The sequence below is a fragment of the Zalophus californianus genome, chromosome 2, assembly GCF_009762305.2.
Source record: "Zalophus californianus isolate mZalCal1 chromosome 2, mZalCal1.pri.v2, whole genome shotgun sequence".
In the NCBI taxonomy this organism is placed as follows: Eukaryota; Metazoa; Chordata; class Mammalia; order Carnivora; family Otariidae; genus Zalophus; species Zalophus californianus.
In genome coordinates this window covers 166,778,250-166,791,690 of record NC_045596.1, presented here as the reverse complement: position 1 = coordinate 166,791,690, position 13,441 = coordinate 166,778,250, and the positions used below count along the sequence as shown (strand labels likewise).

Genomic DNA, 13,441 nt, shown 5'->3' with positions numbered 1-13,441 from the left:
AAATAAATAAAAATGGAAGGAAAACTCCTATGTGGCCAACATTTCCTTGATCCCAAAACCAGACAAAGACCCCACCACAAAGGAAAATTACAGACAAATATCCCTGATGAACATGGATGCAAAAATTCTCACCAAGACACCAGCTAATAGGATCCAACAATACATTAAAAGGATTATTCACCATGACCAAGTGGGATTTCTTCCTGGGCTGCAAACGTGGTTCAACATCCAGAAATCAATCAGTGTGATACACCACATTAATAAAAGAAAGGACAAGAACTATATGACCCTCTCAATTAATGCAGAAAAACCATTTAACAAAATACAGCATCCTTTCTTGATAAAAACTCTCTGCCATGTAGGGATAGAGGAAACATACCTCAATATCATAAAAGCCATATGTGAAAAACCCACAGAGCTTTTCCTTTAAGTCAGGAACATAACTGGGATGTCCACTCTCAGGGCTGCTGTTCAACATAGTACTGTAAGTCCTAGTTACAGCAATCAGAGAACAAAAAGAAATAAAAGGCATCCAAATTGACAAAGTCACATCAAAATTTCACTCTTTGCAGATATTATACTCTATATAGAAAACTCAAAAAGCTCCACCCCAAAATTTCTAGAACTCATACAGGAATTCAGGAAAGTGGCAGAATATAAAATCAACGCACAGAAGTCAGTTGCATTTCTATACACTAACAATGAGACAGAAGAAAGAGAAATTAAGGAATTGATCCATTTACAATTGCATTAAAAACCATGAGATATCTAGGAATAAACCTAACCAAAGAGATAAAGGATCTGTTCCCTGAAAACTATAGAACTTTTATGAAAGAAATTGAGGAAGACACAAAGAAATGGAAAAACATCCATGCTCATGCACTGGAAGAATAAATATTGTTCAAATGTCTATGCTACCCAATGCAATCTATACATTCAAGGCAATCCCTATCAAAATACCATCATTTTTCACAGAGCTGGAACAAACAGTTCTAAAATTTGTATGGAACCAAAAAAGACCCTGAATAGCCAGAGGAATGTTGAAAAAGAAAACCAAAGCTATTGACATGACAATTTTGGACATCAAGCTGTATTATAAAGCTGTAATCATCAAGACAGCTGGCATAAAACAGACACATAGAGCAATGGAAGAGAATAAGAGAACTCAGAAATGGACCCTCAATTCTATGAACAACTAATCTTCGAAAAAGCAGGAAAGAATGTCCAATGGAAAAAAGACAGTGTCTTCAACAAATGGCGTTGGGAAAATTGGACAGCCACATGCAGAAGAATGAAACTGGACCACTTTCTTGCACCACACACAAAAATAAACTCAAAATGGATGAAAGATCTAAATGTGAGACAGGAATCCATCAAAATCCTAGAGGAGAACACGAGCAGCAACCTCTTTGACCTTGGCCACAGCAACTTCATGCGAGACACGTCTTCAAAGGAAGGGAAACAAAAGCAAAAATGAACCATTTGGACTTCATTAAGATAAAAGGCTTTGCACAGCAAAGGAAACAGTTGACAAAACTAAAAGGCAATCTACAGAGTGGGAGAAGATATTTGCAAATGTCTTATCAGATAAAAGGCTAGTATACAAAACCTATAAAGAACTTATCGAACTCAATACCCAAAAAACGATAATGCAGTCAAGAAATGGGCAGAAGACATGAACAGACATTTCTCCAAGGAAGACATACATATGGCCAACAGACATATGAAAAATGTTCAGCAGCACTCAGGATCAGGGAAATACAAACAAATCAAAACCACAACGAGATACCGCCTCATACCAGTCAGAATGGCTAACATTAACAAGTCACAAAACAACAGATTTTGGCTAGGATACAGAGAAAGGGGAACCCTCTTACACAGCAGTGGGAATGCAAGCTGGTATAGGTGCTCTGGAAGACAGTATGGAGGTTCCTCAAAAGTTAAAAATGGAGATACCTTGCGACCCAGAAATTGCATTACTAGATATATACCCCAAAGATACAAATGTGTTGATATGAAGAGGCACTTGCACCCCAATGTTTATAGCAGCAATGTCCACAATAGCCAAAATATGGAAAGAGCCGAGATGGATATATTACTCAGCCAGCGAAAAGAATGAAATCTTGCCATTTGCAATGATATGGATGGAATCCATAGAGTCTTTTATGCTAGGTGAAACAAATCAGTCAGAGAAAGCCAAATACCATATAATTTCACTCATATGTGGAATTCGAGAAACAAAACAGATGAACATAGGGGAAGGGAAAGAAAAAATAAAACAAGATGCAATCAGAGAGTGAGATAAACCATAGGAGACTCTTAACTATAGGAATCAAACTGAAGGTTACTGGAGGGGAGGTGGGTGGGGGTTTAGGGTAACTGGGTAATGGGCATTAAGGAGAGCACTTGAAGTCATGAGAGCACTTGGTGTTATATGCAACTGATGAATCACTAAACTTTACCTCTGAAACTAATAATACACTATATGTTAATTAAATTGATTTTAATTAAAAATAAAAAAGATAGTAAAGTAATATCCTAAAAATTCTATGTGTATAAATTGGTAACCTAGGTGAAATGAACCAATTCACTGAAAGACACAATTTATAAAAGGTCACACAAGAAGAAGTAGTGTGCATAGGTCTATATCTGTTAAATAAAATAAATCTATATTTAATAACCTTCCAAAATAGCACATAGCTCAGATGTATTCTCTGGTGAATTTGATCAAACATTTAAGAAAGGGATTATGTCAGTTCTTTACAATCTCTCCCAGAAAATAAGAGCAGAAGGATCACTTCCAAACTCATTGTGAGGTCAGCATTATCCCAATACCAAAACCAGACAAAGCCATTACAAGAAAGTAGAACTATAGACAATATCACTAGTAAGTATAAGTGCATAAATCCTCAAAAATATTAGCAAATCAAATTAGTTAATATATAAAAGAATAATATATCTGAATAAAGTGGATTTTATTCTTGGTATACAAGTTGAGGTTATTATTTGAAGATCAATTACTGTAATCTATCACATCAATAGGCTAAAGAAGAAAAGTCATACGATTATATCAATAGATTTAGAAAAAAAGGGCTTGACCAAACACACACCATTTATGATTAAAAACTCACCAATTCAGGCATAGAGGGGTAAATTCCTCAATATGAGGAAGAACATCTACATAAAAATGTACAAATAACATCATAATAGTGAAAAGCAGAAAACCTACGGAAAACCAATAGGTACAAGAAAAGATGCTCAGCATCACTGACCTACAAGGAAATGCAAATCAAAACCACAATTATATACTACCTCACACATGGTAGAATGGCTATTATCAAAAAGATATGAAATAACAAGTGTTGGTCAGGAGGAGAAGAAAAGGGAACCATTGTGCACTGTTGGTGGGGATGTAAACTGGTGTAGCCATTGTGGAAAACAGCATGGCAGTTCCTCAAAAAATAAAAAATAGAGCAACCATAGGATCCAGTACTTCCAGTTCTGGGTATTCATCCAAAGAAACCAAATCACTAACTTGAAAAGATGTTTACTGCAGCATTTTTTATAATAGTCAAGATACAGGGGCACCTGGGTGGCTCAGTCATTAAGTGTCTGCCTTTGGCTCAGGTCATGATCCCAGAGTCCTGGGATCGAGCCCCACATCAGGCTCCCTGCTTGGTGGGAAGCCTGTTTCTCCCACTCCCACTCCCCCTGCTTGTGTTCCTGCTCTCTCTCTGTCAAATAAATAAATAAAATCTTAAAAAAAAAAGATACAGAAACAACCTAAGTGTCCATCTATGAACGAACTGATAAAAAAAAATGTGGTATGTATACACACAGACACAATGGAATATTATTCAGCCATAAAAATAATGAAATCTTGTCACTTGTGGCAACACGGATGGACCTTAAGGGCATTATACTAAGTAAAATAAGTCAGACAGAGAAAGTTAAATTTTGTGTGATCCATTTTATAGATAGAATTTTTTAAAACAAGCATATAAGTATAGAGGATAGATTGGTAGGTGCCACAGGTGAAGGGTTGGGGGACGATGGGTGAAATAGGTGGAGGTTTTCAAAGATAGAAACTTCCAGTTATAAAATAAATAAATCATAAGGATGTAATATAAGTATGGTGAATATAGTTAATAACATGGTATTGAATATTTGAAAGTTGCCAGGAAAGCAGATCTTAAAATTCCTCAGCACAAGAAAAAAAATTGTAACTATGTATGATGATGGATGCTAACTAGAATTATTGTGGTGATCACTTTGCAATACATACAAATATTAAATCATTATATTGTACATCTTGAACAAATATGCTGTTATTTGTCAATTATACTTCAAAAGAAAAGGAAAAGGCAGAGAACAATTGAAGTTAAGAATTCATAAGAGAATCAGGGGAAACCTAGGGAAAAAATAAAAAAGTAAATGAAAGAGTAAAAAAATAGACAAGTTGAGGAAGAAAAGAAAAAAGAACAAGTGGAAAGAAGAGAGTAAGCCATGAGGTTCAGAGAAAAAGATAACTTATTTTGTGAGCTTTCACTTGTGTGTTGGTCATGGAAGGTCACAGACGAGAGGCTCCAACATAAATAATGTGAAAGAAAATTGTGAAGAAGAGGAAAGAGGAGTGTGAGAAGGGTTCCCTGGGTTTATGAATACATCCCCTTTGTTGTTTTCCAGGAAGTAAATGTTTTTATTATTATTTTTTATTTAGACATGCTTATTTGAATATGACTTTTTCTAAAGTTTGAATCTATTTTTAAATATGCAGATAAGAAATTGCTCTACCTTATTTAGAAATTCACAAATTAATATGTTCTACTACATTGAAAGAATATAAAAAAAATAGTGAGAAGCTAGAAGCTTTTTTTGCTAAGATCAGGAGCAAGGCAAGGATATTTACTTTTACTACTTTTTCTCTTTTCAATGTTATACTGGAAGTTCTAGCTAATGCAATAAGAACAGGAAATAAAAGATATAAAATTTGGAAAGAAAGAAAGAAATAAAATATTTTGTTCTTGGATGACATGATTGTGTAAATAATCCCAAAGTATCAACAAAAGAACTATAAGAACCAATAAGTGATTATGTAAGGCAGCATAATGAAAGGTTAATATATAAAAGTAAATTACTTACTTACATATAACAATAGACGACTGGAATTTGAAATTAAAAACAATACCATTTACATTAACACCAAAAAAATAATTGGTTATAAATTTATAAGACCTGTATTAGGAGAACTGCAAAGTCTAATGTAACAATCTCAAAGATCTATATAAATGGAAAGATATTCCATGTACATGAATATGAGGATTCAATATTGTCAAGATGTTAGTTATTCCCCACTTGATCTATACATTCAATACAATCCCAATCAAAATTCCATTTGCTTATTTTGTGGATACTGATGATCTGATTTGGCCAACTTATGTTTACATGGAAAGGCAAAAGACACAGAATAGCCAACATAATACTGAAGAACAAAGAAGGATCACTTTGACTACCTGATGTGTATACTTATTTTAAAGCTAAAATAATCAAAACAATTGAGTATTGGCAAAGGAATAGATAAACAGATTGATATAATGAAATAGAGAAATCAGAATTAAATCCACATAAATATAGTCAACTGGTCTTTGATAATGGAGCAAAGGCAGACAGTTCAATGGAGAAAGGATCATTCTTTAAAAAATGGTGATGGAAATTTACATGCAAAAAATTAGACTTATGCTTTTCATAAAAATTAGCTCAATGGATCATAGACCTAAATGTAATACAAAACTATAAAACTTGTAGAAGATAACACTGGAGAAAATCTTGGTGACCTTGGGTTTGGAGATAGCTTTTTATATATAACATCAAAAGCATGTTGCATGAAAGAAAAACATGCAATTGAATATTGAAACCTTTGTCTTTAACAATAGGGACCAGATTCAGGAATGCCCACCACTTGCAGTCAATCAATAACTAAAATTTTCAATATAATCTGTTGCTTTTTTCTTAACTTCTTGATATATTTAAATCATTAATAAAATGATAAATTCCTAGGGAGTCTAATTTAAAGAAGAGTATATACCCTAAAGAGTTGGAAATTTATCTTTTAACAAAAATCTGCACATGGATATTTAAGTAGTTATATTCATAACTGTAAAAACTTGGAAGCAACCAATATGTCTTTCAGTGGTGAATAAATAAATTAACTGTGGTAAATCCAAACAGCAGACATGAAGGAACCTGTATGTTACTAAGTGAAAGAAGCCACTCTGAAATGCTGTATACTGTATGATCTCAACTATATAACATTCTGGAAAAAGCACAACTATGAAGACAGTTAAAAACATAACTGGTTGTTGTAGGTTGAGGGGAGACTTAAAGAGGGGAAGCACAAAGGATTTTTAGGCCAGTGAAATTCTCTTATGGTATTACAATAATGGATATAATTTACATTCATCCAAAACCATAAAAGTACAACACAAAGAATGAACCCTAATGTAAATTATCAATAGTTGTGGTGATTATGATATGTCAATGTATGTTCATCAGTTGTAGCAAGTGTACACCTTTGATGCAGGATGTTGATACTGGGGCAGGGTATGCATGTGTCAGGGAAAGAGATATATGAGAACATTCTGTATTTTTTCCTCAAGTTTTCTGTGAACCTAAAACTGCTCTAAAAAAAAGTCTTATTAATAAAAAAAAGTGTATCAGAAATGAAAAAAGAACCACACTACAATGACTGTCAATATTTCATAATAAGATTTCTTAAACAACTACATGCTCATAAAATTTAACTAAAATTGCAAATTATAGAGTTATAAGTCAACTCTATCAACTGTAAATAATAGAGTTGTCTGTTGAGATGTCATTGGAAAGTAAACAGAGTTTCTCCTAGATTCAGTTAGATTTTACTTGACATTTTCATTTTAATTTTGAAATTAATAAGCATAGAGAAAATCATAAAATAAATGCAGTTTAATCTTATTTACTTATTTTATGTATGTCATATTTCATAGTGAAAAATTTTATTTAGAAATCCAAAAACCTAAGTAAAATAAAAATCTAAATGGTAGGTGAAGAAAACAAATTTATAATCTATAACTTTGAGATTTAATAAAAATCATTTGGACTGAAGACCTAAAACAGATAATTAAAGAAAGGAAAACAAAAGATCAGGCCAATAATTTTAAGTATAGAAAGTAAAAAACAAAACATGAAAATGTAGTTATCTTCTTTGTTAACAGCCTCTAGAAAATTAAAGACAATGCAAGAGGCATTTTATATATTCTAAATCCAACCAATTTAAAAATTATAAAATTGAATACTGATAAATATGGTAAATCTGGAATAATTCTTATAGTGTTGACTGCATCTTACACTGATTTTCTTTTAGGAAAAATAATTTTGAAAGGACCAAAACTATAAATTTTAAGATGCAAAAATTAAATATAAAAGTAACAGCAAATTTGTGTTAGCAGATTAAGATAGATAAGCAGTTGGGAAGAAATAAAAATTTTTGCATAAGGATATATTTCTTATTAGGAACCTCTTCATAGGAACAATCAGAAAATTCACTAACATGTCAATAGGTTTTTTAGGTATATTCTCTATAAAATATTATATAGCCATAAATTTTAATTATTAAGAAAATGAGGGAGTACAAAATATGTTCACAATTACAAGTAAAACATATAGTTATTGGCATAAATGGTTTTTATTTAAACATGTTATTAATTTACAAGTTGTGGATGTTCACAATAAATTCAACACATGTAGTACAATTTATTTAACAGTTTTTGAATTAGCCCCACTGAGGTTTATTTATTTATTTATTTACTTACTTACTTATTTATTATTTTCAATTAGCCAACATATAGTACATCATTAGTTTTTGATGTAGTGTTCAAAAATTCATTAGTTGCGTATATCATCCAGTGCTCATCACAACATGTGCCCTTCTTAATACCCATCACCCGGTTACCCCAATCTCCCACCCCCCCTTGGTTCTGTAAACTTCAGTTTGTTTCCCAGAGTCCAGAGTCTCTCATGGTTTGTCTCCCTCTCTGATTTCTTCCCATTCAGTTTTCCCTCCCTTCCCATATGGTCCTCTGCTCTATTCCTTATGTTCCACATATGAGTGAAACCATATGATACTTATCTTTCTCTGCCTGATTTATTTCACTTAGCGTAATCCCCTCCAGTTCCACCCATGTTGATGCAAATGGTAGATATTCATCACCCTACTGATTTTCTTTATATTGATTAGCTATTCCTAGGCAAGTTCAGTTTAAAAGTAACTAGACTCTCAATTCTCCCAAGCAAGATAAACTTTTACTTTGAATTACCCACAAAAATAACATTTAATTTAGAACTACAGAAAGAAAAGTTACTTACCCCATTTCCTCTGCATTTTTTAGCAGCATTACATTTTTTCCCCACCAAATGAACTTCTTTGCAGGTTTTATTTATACAATACTGAAATAAAACAAAGATATTTCATAATCACTCACACATTTGATGTAATATGAGAAAAGAATTATTTGTTATATACACATAAGAGATGCTTAAGTTGAGACATTTTATTCCATATTACTATGATTCTGGTACAAAGATTCTAGCATTCCAATATAAAATCTAAATAATAATTAATTAAAGAAAAATAACTGAGGGTGTTTGTCTTGACATAGTTTTTGTAATAATGTAATGTAATTTGGGTTTTGATACTTAGAATTTGGAATTGAATTGAAAATCTCAATCAGGGAAATTTTCTGTATTATGTTAATGTTCTGTTATAAATAATTGATTAGATTAATATTAATGATTTGTCCCCTCAAAAATTGGAAATAATTCATTAATTTTATTTGGGTTTCAAATATAAGTTAGTATTTTGGATTATAAATTATCATGAACCTTTGTTATAATATTGGTAAGAATAATTTATCAAAAGAAATATTTTAACTTCATTTGTATCCATTGTAAAACCCTTGTTATGTCAAAATGGGTAATCCAGTGGTAATCAGTCACCTGGACATGTAACTTTTGCCCCATTTACCTTTTTATATTTTGTTAACTGGCCTCCTGGCTTACATTCTTTTGTTTTATTTTTAAAAGGAGTATAAGTTACAAGTAATACATTGAAAATACAAAGATAATAAGAATAAAAATTAGCTTTTTGCAATTATTTCCTGAAAATTAACATACACCCAATAGATCATGTTGCATATGCCAGCCTGCATTTGTCTCCTCTTTTCAACATAATATTGGAAATTTTAGGCAAAGAAATTAGGTGACAAAGATAAATAAGAGCCATACAAATCATAGAGAAAGAAGTAAAATTATCTCTGTTTGCAGATGACATAATCATATATAGAAAACCTTAAAGACTCCACACACAAAAAGCTTTTCAGAACTAATTGGTAAATTCAGTAAAGTTGCAGGATAAAATATTAACATACAAAAAAATCAAACTCATTTCTTTACACTAGCAATAAACATTATGAAAAAATTAAGAAACAATTCAATTTATAACAGTATTAACCATTATTAACCAACTAAACTTAACCAAGCAGGTAAGTAATGTGTACACTGAAAACTATAAAGGAATGCTGAAAAAAAAATAAAGAATGTGTAAATATATAGAAAGATACCCTGTGTTCATGGACTGAATGACATAATATTGTTAAGATGCTAATACTATCCAAAGCAATCTACAAATTCAATGCAGTCTCTGTCAAAATTCCAAAGACTCTTTTTCAGAAATAGAAAACCCATCATAAAATGGAATTCAAGGGACTTGAAATAGCCAAAACAGCCTTAAAAAAGAACAAAGTGGGAGAAATCACACTTCTTGATATCATAACTTTCTACAAAGCTACATCAATGAAAACAGTGTGGTGTTGGCACAAACTCAGAAATATTGATGAATGGCATGTATTAGACAGCCAAGAAATAAATCCTTGCATATATGGTCAAATATAGTAAACAGCCAAGAAATAAATCCTTGCATATATGGTAAAATGATTTTGCTGCCGAGACCATTCAGTGGCAAAGGACAATGTTTTCAACAAATGATCCTGGAAAATTGGATATACACATGAAAAAGAATGAAATTAGATCCTTATCTTATACCATATAAAAAATTAACTCAAAAGGATTCAAGACCTAAAGAGCTAAATGATAAAACTTTTAGACGACATACGGAAAAGCTTTATAACATTAATTTGGAAATGCTTTTTGGATATGATATCCAAATGACAGGGAACAAAAGAGAAAACAGATACATTGGACTTCATAAAAATTAAAAGGACTTTTGTGAGTCAAAGAACACTATCAAGAGACTGAAAAGGCAATCCACAGAATGGGAGAAAATATTAACAAAACATGATCTGGTAAGGGATTGGTATCCAAAGTATATATAGGATTCCTTAAACTCAATCATAACAAAAACCAATACCAAATTACAAATGGGCAGAAGACATAAATAGACATTTCTCCAAAGAAGATATAGGGATAGCCAATAAGCTTGTGAAAAAAGTTCTACATCACTAGTTATTCAAAAATGAAAGTTAAAAACACAATAAAATATCACTTCATACCTATTAGGATGGTATGAAGTGATCCAAACAAAAACAAAACAAAACAGAAAGTAAGTGTTAGTAAAGAATTAGACAAATTGTAACCCTTGTGAATTACTAGTGGGAATATAAAATGGTGCAACCACTGTGAAAAACAGAACGGCCATTTCTCAAAAAAACAAAACAAAACATAGAATTAGAATATGATCCAGCAAATCCATGTTTAGGTATATACCCAAAGAATTAAAAGGCAGGGACTTGAAAAGATGTTTGTACACCAAATGCTGTTCATATCAGCATTATTCACAATAGCCAAAAGGTAGAAACAACCTAAATGTCCAATGATGGATAAATCAATTTTAAAAATGTGGTATATAAAAATGATAGAATATTATTCAACCTTTAAAAGAATGAAATTCTGAGTTTGGAAAGATAGCAGAGTAGAAGGACCCTGAGCTCACCCTGTCCCATAATGTCAACTAAATATGGTCCACATCCAATTCAACAAAATGCGGAGTGATGGGAAGACTATAAGAACAAACTGCATAACTGAATATAGAGAAGAAGCTGCATCTGAAAGGTCAGGAAAGTCACAAAGGCATAAGTAAGCTCCTTGCAGGAGGGAGAGAGCTGAGTATGTAGAAAGGGCAGAGAAACAGGCCCTCACACCAGAGGGATGACTAATTCCCATAATGTTTGGCTTTAAAAACTAGAGGGGCTGATGGGTCACCTGCCTGGCTCAATCAGTTGAACACATGACTCTTGACTTCTGGGTTGTAAATTTGAGCCCCATGTCGGGTGTAAAGATGACTTAAAAAATAAAATCTTGAGGCACCAGTGTGGCTCAGTCAGTTAAGCATCTAACTCTTGATTTCAGCTCAGGTCATGATCTCAGAGTTGTGAGATGTATCCCTGAGATAGGTTCTACACTCAGTGCAGATCCTGCTTAAGATTCTCTCTCTCTCTCTCCCCCTGCCCCAACCCCTGTTCATAAATAAATAAATAAATAAATAAATAAATAAATAAATAAAATCTTTAAAAAATAAAATACAATCTTAATAAAAAAGAGGGGTTGAATTCTGTGAGTTTATAACACCAGTGGTACTTGAAGCCTGGAGGTTTAAAAATCTGCTGCTTCAGCACTGGCCACCCAAGGAAGGTGAGTGATAGCTGGGTCACTGCCCTTAAAGAGACAGCAGCCCACAGAGAAGCAACATAAAAATGACAGTTAACACAACTCTGGGGGAAAACAGGAGGTAGATCTATTCATACTGTTTTCATAGTGTCTTGGGTGAATTCTCTGAAAATGAGGGAGCTGAAAGACACCATTTTCCTCCCTAGCCCCACAGCATAAGCACAGAGCCACCTGCAAGAGGAAGGAATTCACAGACACTTGCTACCTAACCCTCTTCCAGTGAGCTATGCCCATGAGTTCTCCTAAGGACTAGCCCACTCCAAACCTGCTAGGCTTGGCCCTGGCCTCAGGGCGAATTTTGTCAAAGCTATGCATCTGCCCCAAGTAGCCATCAGGTGCATAGCTGCCACAGCAGAACATGCACATCTACTGCACCACATGCAACCATTTGCCTCCAGCTACCATTGCACACCTTGCCCAACCAGCCACCTTTGTGCACTGTGCCCATTCGTGTGGCCCCAGTTGTGGTCCCACATCATGCAAAGCCACCAGGTACACAGCAGTCACCCCACTTGGCCAAGCCACCACACTCTGCTCAGCCCCAGGCCCCAGCCACCCAGTCACACTGGGCCCAGCCACACCCAGCCATCCTTGGGCACCATGCCCAGCCTTGCTTACCCAGCTGCCCTTACACACAAATCCCAGTCCCCGCAGTGCTTTCGGGGATCTGGCATAAGACTAGTGGCCTGTGCAAATTTTCCTAACATTGCACCTCACTCCCAATTTCCCTGGCAGACATGCCCCCTTAAAGCTGGACTGCCTGGGTCCTGCTAACATCACAGAGAGCAAGGATAGCCCAAAATAGGCAGATAGTCAGTGAAGATTACAGCACTGAAAGGAAAAGTGACTCAGACACAACAGCAAGGCATAAACAACACATATAGGATAATCTCCTGAATTGTTAGATTCTGGTGAACAGGAGACACTGTACTGCAGGGCACTCCAGGACTGATTCTTCATAGTATCACTACTTTCAAGAGCAGAAGATACAGTTGACTTTCTTAACACATGGAAACAGAAACAGAGAGGAAGACAAAATGAGGAGACAGGAAAATTTATACCAAAAGAAAGAACAGGACAAGGCTACAGCCAGAGAGCTAATTGAGACAGATATAAGTAACATGCCTGACAGAGAATTTAAAGCAATGATCATAAAAATACTCACCAGACTTGAGAAAAGAGTGGAAGACATGAGTGAGACACTGAACACAGAAATAAGGAATAACAGAGCAGAGATAGGGGCACATTAAACAAAATGACAAGCAGGCTTGATTAAATGAACAGCAGAATGGAAGGAGTAGAGGAAAGAACAAGTAACCTAAAAGAAATAGTAATGGAAAGTAACCAAACTAAACAAAAGACAGGAAAAAGAATTATGCAAAACAAGAAAGACTTAAGGAAATCAGTGACTCCATCAAATGTAATAACATTCATATTATAGGAGTCCCAGAAGAAGAGAGAGAAAAGAGGCAGAAAATTCATTTGAAGAAATAATAGCTGAAAACTTTCCCTAATCTGGAGAAGGAAACAGATATCTAGATCCAGGAGGCACACAGAACCCCCACCAGAATCAAAAAAAGCAGACCCACACTAAGACATATTGTAATTAAACTTACAAAATATAGTGATAAATAAAAAAATTAAAAGCAGCAAGACAAAAGAAGTC

The 13,441-nt window shown here is 33.9% G+C and overlaps 1 protein-coding gene across 6 annotated transcripts in view; it reads right to left on the bottom strand.

Moving 5' to 3' along the window:
- ADAM18 (ADAM metallopeptidase domain 18) overlaps positions 1-13,441 on the bottom strand; it is a 191,827-nt gene that overhangs the window by 40,238 nt on the left and 138,148 nt on the right. For 5 of the 6 annotated variants that reach the window (XR_003520893.2, XM_027599516.1, XM_027599511.2 and 2 more), the window contains one exon: positions 8,401-8,481. The exons of the other annotated variant lie outside the window; for it this stretch is intronic. Coding sequence is in view for 4 of the 5 variants with exons in the window: in XM_027599516.1 (XP_027455317.1) it covers positions 8,401-8,481 (81 nt within the window). In the remaining variant the exon portion in view is untranslated. The remainder of the gene's footprint in view (positions 1-8,400; positions 8,482-13,441) is intronic. 6 annotated transcript variants of the gene reach the window in all.